We start from the raw sequence: 13,269 nt of genomic DNA on the forward strand, positions 1-13,269 counted from the left end.
TAACTTCTCTCATGAACCTTTGTATGTAGTTCTTGAGAGACTTATCTTTCCCTTGCTTTATATCTGCCAAGTGATTGGCATAAACAGGAGGGGTCCGAGCAACACTAAACTGCCTGCAAAACTCATTTCTAAAACTTTCCCAAGAAGTGATGGAGTTAGGCTTGAACTTCCAATACCACTCCTGGGCAGTGTCGGACAATGTGGTGGGGAAGACTCTGCAGCGATAGTCATCACTCACCCTGAGCAGCTCCATCTGATCTTCGAACTTACCAACATGCCTTATCGGGTCTGCCTTTTCTGTATAAACTGGCAGTACCGGTGCTTTGTATTTCGATGGTGGTTAAGCTGCTCTAATTCGAGCACAGAAAGGGCTGCCACTCCTGTGGTCTACTGGATCAATCGTAGATGGTCGTTTTGACAGACTCTGGACTGCTGCTATCAAAGCATCAAGCTGGGCTTGGATGGCTGGGGCCACTGCTAGGGACTCATTTTCGGGACCGCCTGGTCGGGCACTCCTATCCGGCAGACCATCATCGAGTATTTCTACTCGACTGGTAGGTCGGATTGGCTCTTGCCCTTCGACCGGGAAGGTCTTTCGTCTATCATTAATTACGTCCCTTAGATCCTTTTGAGTAGTGTGCTTTCCCAATCGATCGAACACTGTACTCCGAGTCTTCTCGGAAGGTTTGCTGGGTGGAACATGCTCGTTGCCACTGCGCTGGTTAGGATGCAGTGGTGGCCTTCCTGTCTGAGCTGGGCGATCCTTTCCTCCTCGATGGTTATCATTATTCTTGTCCTTCATCTGGTCAGTGTGATGACTGTCAGCTTCATCACGCCCATGCCCATCCTTGAAGTGGGAAGTTTCTTTACCTCGAGGAGATCTGTTGTGCTCCTGCCTAGGAGGTGTTTTCTTGCTTCCTGACTTATGACTTCCTGACCTAGAAGTCTCTGATTGGTGGCTCCTTGAGGGGGTTCTAGAGTTCCCCCTTTGAGTTGAGGCAGTGTCCGACTGGACTCCATCTTCCTCACGACCAGGTGGGTTACTACCACCCCTGCTTGGTCCGCGAGAGTGGGGTCTATCAGTGTTCTTTCAATCAACTTCTGTGGTCCTTGCTCCTGGGGTGGCTGCCACTCCAGGTGTAGCTTGGGCATTGGCCCGGGTCAGCTGCGTAGCTGCCTCCAGAGCGAGTGCAGCCTCGCGATGTCGCTTTTCGGCTTCCTCCTGCTGTCACCGGATCTCTTCACTCCTGGCGTCCATTTCCCGCCTTTGCTACTCGAAAGCGGCATTCTGCCTAGCCATTTCTTCAGCGAACGCCTCCTGTCTGGCATTGAACTGTGCCATCTCCTCTTGGAAGGCGCTCATGGCTTCCTGGAGCTCTTCAACCTCTGGGGTTACATCTTCGAGCACGACTCTAGGCTCAGACTCACGATCTTAAAGGCTAGGACCTTCTGATCTGGCAGGATTTTTTGAGGAGCCTGTCTTTTTGGAGGCCGCATTGGTGTTCTTAGGCGCCATAATATCTCAGGGACCGTCTGTCTTTCTCTTCAGGCTCTCAATGAAAGCACCAAAATGTTGACCGCATTTTTGGCCAACGACGTGAGAACGTCAAAAACGATAAAGCCTTCAAGAGAAATTAAACGACACTGACAATTTTGAACAGAAAGTAAATAACACACGTAATTTTTATAGTGGTTCAGCCCCAATATGTTGGTAATAGCCTAATCCACTTAGAGATATGATTATTTATCTACACTCAAGATCAGATGAGCCTGAGTCAACTGAGTTTCTTCAGTGTAGATTCTCATAATACAAGAGTTCTCTCAGGAAAAAGTACTCTCTCTCTCTAGAAAATTCAGATCAAAGTTCAAGCTTTCAAAAGTCCTTTTCTGATCCCATAAGCCATATATTTATTATTCTTATTATATTTAAATTACAATATTCAAAATGTAACAGAACACCAAATTTGTGGGAAGAATGAGAGATTCACGCGTATGCTAAGACCGATTCTTGTTGAAGCTGTTTCTGGGAATCTTGACGTAGTCATGCTCTATCTAGTTGATCCATATCACCTTCAATCTGGTCGAACACACCTTCACTGGGCAAACACGCTTCTTGTCTGGGTAGTCATGCACTTAGCTGGGCAGACATGCACTTAGCTGGTCGGACATGTGCATGACTGATCAACCAAGTTCATGCCTGGGCAGGTAAGGTCATGCATGGGCAGACAAAGTCATTCCTGGGCAGACAAGGTCATGACTGGTCGGATGCAAGGTCATTCCTGGGCAGCAGGGTCATGACTGGTCGGATACAAGGTCATTCCTGGGCAGCAAGGTCATGACTGGTCGGATGCAAGATCATTCTTGGGCAGCAAGGTCATGACTGGTCGGATGCAAGGTCATTCCTAGGCAGCAAGGTCATGACTGGTCGGATGCAAGGTCATGACTGGTTGGTCATGACACTTCTCAAGCAGTCAAAACTTTTCATTGATGCACTGGGTTACTCCTAAGCTAGGTCACCTAACCATTCCTTACCACTTGTCATTTCTATTGCCACATCATCATTTTCAAATTTTGGGGATAACACTCGAGATTTAATATAAGTTTATATTAAAAAAATAATCATGAAAATAAAACATGTGAGCAAAGTGATTGACCAAGTCAAAAAATGATTTATATTCTTTTATTGATAATAAAATGAGATTACAAAGAATTTGAGTTTTAATTAGGGCATAAAACCCCAACACATTGTACCTTGGATAAAATCATCTAGATAATCTCAATTAATTGATTTAATTATCAATTAGAATTATCAAAGTTGACCATGTTAATTTTGGATAGTTTCATAGAGTTATGTAATTTTGAGAAGAAAAAAGAAATTATGACATATTTATTAATTAAGATAAATTGGTATCTAAATTAATAAATAAGTTTAAATCAAGGTTCAAATTATAAATAATTAATTTGATAAAGAATTTAAATAATTATATAATTAATTAAATCAATAGAAAATAATACATGCCTTGATTTTAAGTCCAATTGGCTTATAATCAAATGAGAAATTTGACGGGCCTAAAGCCCATGATAATCTCGACCTAGGGCTTCATATTGGCTATTATTTTATTGATTTTTTAATTAAATTAAATGACCTAATTGATTCTATAATAAGAGTACTTAGAGAGAAGTCAAAACACAAGTTTGACAGGTCACATGTCAGATTTTCTGATAGGTTTTAGATTCTCTCTAAACACAAGTCATTTTCTAAGTCTCTTTGTTATTTTCTCTTCTTCTCTCTGTATCTATCTCATGTGTTGAGAATTGCCCACTCTCGTCTAGGTGATTCTAAGGATACTTTGGAAGACTGTGAATAAAATAGAAGATAGGTTCAGTTTCTTGATAATACTCTGCGACAGAAAGAATACAAGGGTTAGAGAAACTGAAGGAATGACGCATTCATTCCACTGCGTATACTGTAAATATTCTTATCTTTGTTTCTCTTTGAATTCAATTTTAGAAACATGTTCTAGGTTATCTAATATTAATTTGTTTAATATTAGATCTACATGAAAATAAATAAAGATCCTATATAAGTTTCCCAACATGAACAAGGTAAGGTTATCGAGTATTGTGTGGATGCCCCTATTACAGTTGATCTGTATTTTCAGATGGACGAGGAGGCGATCCTTATCAAGCCCTTTCTTCTCAATGAAGCTCTTATCATGGAATTTTTGGGGTATGGCGCGTACTCGAGGACCCAAGCATTGTTGACTTAGGAGAAGAAAGACAAATCAGATTGTATTATTCTAATGGAGATAAAAGTTGGGAAAGAGAAGATGAGGTCTCTAGGGAAGAGACTTGGGTTTTTTGGATTCAAATGCATACCTGTTGTGGGAATTGCAGGAGGGTTCTATTTGTTTTGGAAAAATGGTGTAAGATTACAAGTCTTAGAGGCGACAGGCAATATTATTGAGTCGTCAATTTGGGATATAGAGAAGAACGTCAGTTGGAAATTATTCTATGTTTATGGTAACTCTTACAAGAGGGAACAAGAAGGGTTTTGGCAGAGGCTTCAAAGATGGGTAGAAGGCAGCGAACTACCTTGGGTTGTCATGGGAGGCTTAAACCTGCTTCTGGACCCTATCGAAAAAATAGGTGTAATGACCCACTAATCTAGACTCTTGGATCATTATCGAACTATACATACAAATTCTTACTAAAACATACATTTGCGAAAATACCACAATTTATTATAAACTTGTAGAAACAAAGGTTACTTTCATAAAAATAAGTAGGATATGGGTACCCATTGTCTTTAAAACAAAAATAACTTAAAGTAAAAAGAGAGTTACATAGAAAATGCGGAAAATACATTTAAAACCATAAAAAAAACATAAACAAGACTACATCCTCGAATCGAATAACGCTCGGCCCCTTGACTCCATTCACCATCGATACACATCCTCTAAGCGTCACGAATCTTACCGCCTCTAAAGCTTATTTTCCTGCACATAAAACAGAAAGGAATGAGCCTAATGCCCAGCAAGGAAAATCTAACACATAGTCATAAACATAAACTTCATAATAAACGTAAAGACATATCATAACACATAATACATACACTTATTATAATGGCCATTATTACTTGGGGTCCCATAGACTAAACAAGCTTATGCCCATGAGATTAGTGGGGTCCCACTAGCTAAGTGGGCATATGCCCATAACCTTTTTGGGGTCTTGTTAGTCAAATAGGGCATAAGCCCAAGCCTACAAACATACACATTCATAACATAATTCATAGCATGTTTCATAACATAACACATAAAATAACATAAACATAAACATATAGATTCTAGCCTATTTTCCTTACCAAAGTTACCGGGATATGTGGACTGAGTTGGGACTTTTTGGAACACTCCTAAAACCATAAGAAAGAGTGAGTCTAAAGAAAGGAGATGAAATGAAAGGGATGGAAAGACTAAACCATTTGAGAAACATGCTTACCGAAACTTATGTGCTCAAGAACTTAGATTCCCTAACCAAAATGAAGATTAAGGTTAGAGATTGAGTAGAAGACTATGAGAAGGAAAATAACATAATACAGAAAGGAACTAGAGTTTTGGTTACCTCAAAGACTTGAAAGACCAATCCACACCTCAACCGAAATACTATAGAACCTCACTTCCCAAAGTGTTTGATAAGCTTATGATGTTTAAGCTTATGATTTTCCCAAACCAGGTGTTTACACTCTGACACTCACTTAACACTAGCAGCTTCTGAACTTAGAGCAAAAGGTGAATAATGGCTGGGTACTAGGTCCTATTTATAGAGTTTGGGAATGAAAGTATCTTGATTTTACTTGAATAAAAATAATGGCTTTTTAGGTGAAAATCATTTGAATAATCGTTCAGCAGAGGCTGAAGACTCGTTCAAAAGATGCTGGACTTTTGAAGAAGTTTGAATGGCTGAAAGGAAAAGAATTCAAAAGAGTTTGAATTCATGCTGGAGGAGGCGATATATCGCCCCCTGTAGGCGATATATCGCCTGGGCCAGTATGCCCGAGGCGACCGTGCATCGTCTCGTGTTTTCCGTATCTACGTGCTGCGATATATCGCCCCCTATAGCTGCGATATATCGGCATACGCTGAATATTTAAACACGAAATTACACATTTTTAGCTAAGTTTGGATGGAGTAAACAGCCTTGACTAAGCCTTCAACGTATTCAAAGCTGCTGACTGACCCTATAACATTCAAACTTTACCCTTATTTAATTTAATCCTCAAAAATACTAAATCCTTAATTACCCATTCATAACATGTGCTTAAAATCCTATTGGTTGATATCTAAACCTTATAGTATAACAAATATAATCCTTAATTATCAGTCATATAATCAAACCTTAGGTTATACTTAATATTCTTAAACTATAGGTTAAACTTAGAAAATCTATAAGTACTACTATGAGTGTCCAAATAATTCCCGGTCTGAACCAAAAATCCACAGTAACAAAGATAATACTAAACATACTATAATACTACTAAACAATTAGCTAAGTAAAGTTCTTGGACTCTACAATAGGGGGGCAGAAAGGTTATGAAGACTGACCCAACTATTCCTAAATTTTCTGGGTGACACAGGGGGGATTGATATGGGCTTCAAAGGATGCAAATATACTTGGCAGAACAAAAGGTGGCATTGGGTCTTGGTTCGAGAGCGACTAGACAGGGTCATTACATCCAGCGACTGGGTCAAAACTTATCCGAATGCATGTGTCACTAACCTACCAATAATTGCGCCTGATCATGGACCAATTACTTTGGATACGAATCTGGACAAGACAAGAGGATTCATAGCATTTAGATTCTTCGAAGCATGGTCGAGGGAACCAACTTGTAGGGAAACTATTGCATAGAGTTGGGCTATGGGTTCTAGTAGAAGTGAAGGCAAGATTACGAGAGCCATAGAGATGACGAAGATAGCTCTCCAAACATGGAACAAGAAGGTGTTTGTGTAACGGCCCACGTCACTATGGATGCTTCCTGAAATAACGACTAACCCTACAAACCAACACGAGTCTTTCCAGCATGCTTTGTCCTCACTCGCACGCTTCCTGGGAAAACTTCTCAGGAGGTCACCCATCATGAGACTACTCCAGGTCAAGCACGCTTAACTTTGGAGTTCTCAAGTGATGGGCTACCAAAAAGAATATGCATCTTGTTGGCATAGGTAGTACCCATCAATCAATTTAAGCCTTCTTAGACTGTGTAGTCTCATACCTACAAATCCTTAGAATAATCACACTTGACCTTCTCCAAGCAATGTGAGATTGCACAACTTTTTACTCGGTCTTTCCCCCTACAGATCACGGGATTCTGACTGTCACAGTTTGGGAATGTTGACCAGTGTGCAAAGGAAATTGAACAAAGGCTGGGATAGCTACAGAGTCAACCCGCCAGCAAAGATTACTTTGACGAAGAGATGCACTTACACATAGAACTAGAGGAAATATGGATAAGAAAAGAAAATATGTGGAGGCAGTATTCCAGAGAAATATGGTTGGCTAAAGGGGACAGGAATACCAGATTTTTCCACGCATCGACTATGATTCGTAGAAGAAGAAATGTCATATGGGCCATTAGATATAAAAATGGAGATCTCCAAGATAAAAGGCATCATGTGGGGAAGATATTGAATGGATACTTTGTTGAATTATATGATTCTGATGTCCCAGTCATCCCGAGGGAGCGTGATGATTTATTCCATGATAGCGTTACGCCAGAGGAGAATGGTAGGCTGAGTGCGAAACCTAATAGAAAAGAAATAGGAGTGGTTGCAGTAATGCATCCCCTGAAAACTCCTGGACCAGATGAATTGTAGGATGCTTCTATAGACCATATTGTGACATAGTAGGGGCAAATGTGATCAGATGTGTGCAGAGTTTCTTCTCAACTGCGAATTTTGAAGCTCAACTTAATTACACGTTCATATGTCTTATCCTGAAAGAGGATAATGCAAATAGAGTTGACAAATATCGACCCATCAGCCTATGTAACTTTGCTTATAAAATTATGGCTAAATTACTCTCCAACAGGATGAGACCATTGATGGATAAACTAGTTTCACCGTTTCAATCATATTTTATTTCTAGTCGCCTCATGGCGTTAAAACTAGACATGCACAAGGCGTATAACTGCATGGAGTGGGAATTCATCTTCTGGGTCCTAAGAGCTAATGGGTTTGATTTACAGGTGTGCAGACTCTTCATGGAGTGTATTACAACTGTGTCATACTCGGTATTATTGAATGGGATGCCATTAAGAATTTTTTTTTCTTCCAAAAAGAGGTCCGAGACAAGGAGATCCGCTATCTCTCTTTATATTCCTCTTGTGCAACGAAGTACGGTCTAAACTTATACAGAAGAAGCAAAATGAGGGTGCTATATATGGAATCACAATCGACACGAATGCTCCGCCCATTTCACATCTCATGTTTGCTGACGATACCATCCTCTTTGCGCGAGCTAATGAAAATGAAGCAAATTCCCTGCAAAATTGCTTGAAGACTTATGAGGAATGGTCGGGCCAAAGGTGCAGTAGGCACAAATCTTGTTTCTTAGTATCGAAAAACTTGCCCATAAATGAGAAGATTAGAATACAACAAATCCTCCAAGTCACTCCTGCTTGGGGGAATGAGAAGATTAAAAAACTTGTTTCTTAATCACGAGTGCTATGCCTGGGGTTTCGTTAACTGAATTAGATTCTTATCCTACGTGGGGTGTCTCTTCGAGATACTGTGGAGACAAAGAAACACAAGACTCATTTACGCCACAACATCTCCTACTGAGGTCATACTGCAGTTAGTGGAGGACAGGTGTAAGGAATTTGAGAAGCAAGGAAATGACACTGCAGAGCATGACAACATGCCGAAGATTTCAGTGCCAAAACATAGGCTCCCTTAAGGAGTATCAAGGGTGATGTTCATAGATGCCTCCTGGAAAGAAGGTACCGAAGATGGCCTTGAGTTGGGCCAAGGAGGAACATTGGGAAGAAGTGGCAATTCTGTCTGATTGTAATGTGTTGGTCCAAGCAGTAAACAGGGGAGGCCAACTACCGGATTGGAGTATCTGACCCCTATGTGTTGAAATTTCACTGTTAGCTAGATCGTTTAACTATTGTAACTTATTTAAGGTTACTCGTTTGGACAACTCTCTTGCTGATGGTCTGGCCAAAAGTGCTAGGAGTCCTAGTATAAATGCCAGATACTACCAAAGGGAAGGGCCCCCTCCTGTGGTCCCCGTCAGTTTACTTGAGTTTACTTAATTAATATTTGTTTGATTTCATTTACGTCATCCTATGGTCTCTTAACAACTTTGTAAGCTAATTATAATTTCTAAAGCTTATTAATTCTATTAACTGATCCTTATGAACTTCCAGATAAACAAGTAAACAAATTGAGATGATTCAACGTAGGAAAATAAGCTTTAGAAATTTATTTGAATTAAAAATAACTCCAAAGAAATTTACACTTGTAAGCCCACATTTCGTCTACAGTACTACTCATATACATTTATATTTGTTATAAATGCATGTAAAGAGAAGACTATACATACAGAAGAGAAAGGTGAACTAGAAACATGAACTTTTAAAAATGCACCCTGAAAATTGTGAAAGCATTTCCAAGTTAAAAAAAATCAGAAGGAAAATTGAAACTGCATGGAAATTAAAGAAAAGCAGTATAGGGTTAAAAAAATATAATCTCAGTCAAGTCTAAACATATTACTTCTTTCAAAGTGGAAAGCCTTCATTACTAAATAAAAAAAGGAAAACAAAAATTGAAACCTAAAAACAAATGGCTTGCCTTTAACAATGAAAGTTGTTTGATCAATGCCATGTAGTACTAGTAACTCTAACTCAGAATCAGATTATGTCTTGTTAAAAAAAAAGTGAGTTTTCTGAAATATGATGAGTTGTTTTTGTGGCGACGACCATGGTTTATGCTTCTTCATCTTGGTCATATTCAAATGCAACATTTTTTCTTCTTCTTGTTCTCTGAAATCTATTTCTTAGACCTGCGTGGTCGAAAGTGTCTGAGAATGAAAGCATCAGCAAACAAAGGGTACTTCTTTCTGATCAAACCCTTTATACATTTCCAATACGAGAAATCCACTGACTCCCCATCTTTCCGTACAACAAACAAACACTTTGTTCTCTTAAACTCAGGATGAAACCCAAGCTACAAATGAAAAATCAAATTCACAAATAAGCAAAATCCCATGTACAAAAACAGATTTATAAAAGTGCCCAGATGACAAGTATTATCCAAAAATGTTACCTTAATGGATTGGACTCCACAACCAATCTTGGTTTCATAATCTGGATGAAAAGGAAGCAACTTCTCTAAAATCACATTCTCATGCTCATCACTGAGTTTATCACCAATCTTATATCTGCTCGCACAAATGTAATCAATGAAAAGGTAAACACATAACAATTTCATACATAACATATTAAGAAATAACATGAAGAAAAAATAAAGGCAAGAATAGAAAAATTACTCTCCGGAATGAATGATAGTTCGAACAAAGCCAACAAGAGGAACAGTCTCCTCTAAAATCCGATCTTCCCAATCCACCCATTGATCAGATTCAGACCCATCTTTCTCTTCTTCTTCTAGCTCTTGGTGTTTCGGTTGTTCTTCTTCTTTGTAATATTTCGGCAGGGGTATCACCACGGGCTTCCTGAGTAAGCTGGGAGCATAAGAGTCATGGCTGCGAGTCACTCTGCCATCGTCAGACGACGCCGTTTTGAGGACGCAGACCAAAGGTGGTTTGTAAGAAGACGAAGAGTGAATGACCCAATTGCGTCTGAAGCCTGAATTTGGTGCTGATGAAGGGGTACTAGTGCCGGTTGCCGCCATGGCTGAAACTGATTCAGCTATTGGCAGTGAAACCCATTTGCAGAGGGGTGTGGTGCTCTCTCTGTAATGGTTTCTGATAGAGCGCAATCTTTAGTGGATAGGAAGCAACCAATGGGATTTGGCGAAACTGCTAGTTCATGTGTAATTCGGATCGCATTGGGCCTTTTTTGTGTGTCTGAGTGGGCCTAAAGTAGGTGGCCCAGCCACTTGTTCACTCCTATATCCCTGCTTCTTTTTTTTTTAAGATTTTTTTTTATAGAGTTTAACAAAAATATGATTTTTAAAAAAAATTACTTAAGATATGAAGAATAGCATCAACATTTCTAAATCCGGAAAAATTAGACACGACATGCGCTGATGCTCTCCTCTCCGTATTCGAAAAAATTAGTGTTGTATCTGGAAAGCCAACTAGATTGGTTCACACCTTAACTAAAAAAATTATTTTTTGTTTTTAAAAGTTAAAATTTTATTTTTGAAAATAAGTTGGGGGTGTTTGGTATTGTTTTCAAAAAATTATTTTTAAAAATAAAGTTACAAAAAAACAAAAAAATTTGAAAACAACAAAAAGTTATTTTCTGTTATTCTCAAATTTTCTTTCCTTACTTTCTCACTTCTTATTTTTTCTTTCAAATTATTTTATCTCATTATTTATTACAAACTTTTAAAATATTTTTTTCTTTATAAATATATTTGTTAATTTTTTATTTAAGATTTAAAAGAAATAAAACTAAAAAAATATTTTTAGAAAACATTAATCAAACATCTCTTATTTTTTGAAAACTACAAAAATAGTTTTCTGTTCTCATTTCTGATAACACAATTTTGAAAACAAAAAACAGAAAAGAATGCCAAAGAGACTGTTACTTTTCTACATTGTATTAGTTTGTTCAATTTATAAGTATTTATAAGTTTGTCATATTATGGAAATAGTCTGTACTTATCCTTAGTATTTTGTTTGTTAGTGTACATATTCATGTAGGCATAAATTTTTGTTTTTTTTTCTTCATTAATAAAACGATAGAGTTAATGGTTGTTTTTTTTAAAATATTATAAGGACTTTTATATAGCTACTGCTGCTAGGGAGCTAATAAGAATTAATGGAACAACAAAAGATCTTCTTACCAACATTATGTTTTTTCTTAACATCACTTGTTGCTAGCCTATCACAGTAAAACTTATTTGATCATCATGTAAGATTATGGCTGTGAAAAATGGCAAATTTGATTTGTTAGCTTGTTTGTTCATCAGGGTGAACTAGGTTTTTTCTTAACATCACTTGTTGCTAGCCTATCACAGTAAAACTTATTTGATCATCATGTAAAATTATGGCTGTGAAAAATGGCAAATTTGATTTGTTAGCTTGTTTGTTCATCAGGGTGAACTAGGTTACACAACAACAAATCATTAGGATGGAAATAATTAATAACTAAACTATTAAAAGTAACATGGTACTAGATTAGAGAAATAACATGAGTGAAGCATATAATTTATAGTATCAGTTACTCAAATATGAGATAACAAAAAAAACCATAAATAACCAATCTAAAACTTTGCAATCAATAAAAGTAACAAAGACAACAACAAAATGTAACTTAATACTTTTTTAATACCATAAAAGTAACCTGGAATAAGTAAAATCATAACAAAGACAATAACAAAATGTCATCTAGTATTTTGCTATCTATAAAAGTAACAAAGACAATGACTGTAATGCCCAAAATTTCCTAATGTAGCTTAGTGCTTGGATTAGGAGGTTGGGATGCAATAATTGCATTAATTGTGTGCTTATGTGTTATGAGCATGTCATTATGTGAATTATATTATAATATAATTATGCTTGCATGCTTAAGAGTATTAAATATGTACGTGGGCCTGTTTTTTATTAGAATGACATTTTTGTAATTTTGACCCGTTAATGGTATAATTGTAAATATATGTGTGTATGATTGAGACCACAATATTATGTGGGTACATTTGGATTATTCGGCACGAGGCGATCCTAGTGAGCAAGTTATCAAAAAAGTCATAACGGGGTCAAATACCTGACTCGGGATGAGCCTAGGGATATTTTGGTAATTTAGCACATTACTGAGGTTTATCGGGTAATGGGAGATTAAATGGTTGTTACTTGAAGATAGTTGGGATTTATTTGAGTATGTGGAGTTTATTAGAAATTAGAGGGAATGGTGGTAATTGACCAAAGTGCCTTTGTGAGTGTGGGAGAGAAAATTTTGGGTTTAAGGGCAATTGAGTCTTTTTGTAGGCTTTGGGCTTGAATCAGCTAGGTTGGAAAGCTGTGGAAAATAAGGGAAACACTCAGAAAGTAAAAAGAAGCTCTCTCTCTCTCTCTCTTTCTCTCTCCTTGGTAACTTGAGAATTTGAATAAACAAAGCTTAGGGATTGAAGGTTTGGTGTCTAGGATTAAGCTAGGAGCAACTTGGGACCATAATCCAGCTACTAGAGGTAAGAATTGATTCTGATTTTTAAGTTTAATTTCATGTGGTTGAAGCTTTTTCTATAATTTTAGGCTTTGTTGTATTTTGGGTTTTGATGAGTTTTCTATCAAGTTTTAAGTTGGATCTGTTATGGGAAAATGTTGAATCTGTTATGGGAATTGAATTGAGGTTTTAGGTTTGATTTGGGGTGATTTTGATTGGGTTTGGCTGAAGGAAACCCCAAGAATTATGGGTTCATAGGGTCGGGTCGCGGCCCTTTGGAACCCAGGGGGCCAGGGAAAGGCTCTGACGCGAGGGCGCACCACGACGCCTGTTGGGCAGTACCACAGCGCGTGTTTAGTAAAAAGGAGGCTGGAGCCTTTGTCTTGGGTGGGTTGCGGCCCAGGTTCTTGGGGCTGCGA

General features: G+C 38.0%; 1 protein-coding gene across 1 annotated transcript; it reads right to left on the bottom strand.

Moving 5' to 3' along the window:
* Positions 1-9,231: 9,231 nt before the first annotated feature.
* On the bottom strand, positions 9,232-10,521 carry LOC133810294 (protein DCL homolog, chloroplastic-like). Its single transcript, XM_062246044.1, has 3 exons — positions 10,051-10,521; positions 9,828-9,942; positions 9,232-9,728 (listed from the first exon to the last, which is right to left on the bottom strand). The coding sequence occupies exons 1-3, from the start codon at positions 10,410-10,412 to the stop codon at positions 9,552-9,554; spliced, it is 654 nt and encodes a 217-aa protein (XP_062102028.1). The 5' UTR covers positions 10,413-10,521; the 3' UTR covers positions 9,232-9,551.
* Positions 10,522-13,269: the final 2,748 nt, after the last annotated feature.

Source organism: Humulus lupulus, chromosome 1 (assembly GCF_963169125.1).
Source record: "Humulus lupulus chromosome 1, drHumLupu1.1, whole genome shotgun sequence".
NCBI classification, from domain to species: Eukaryota; Viridiplantae; Streptophyta; class Magnoliopsida; order Rosales; family Cannabaceae; genus Humulus; species Humulus lupulus.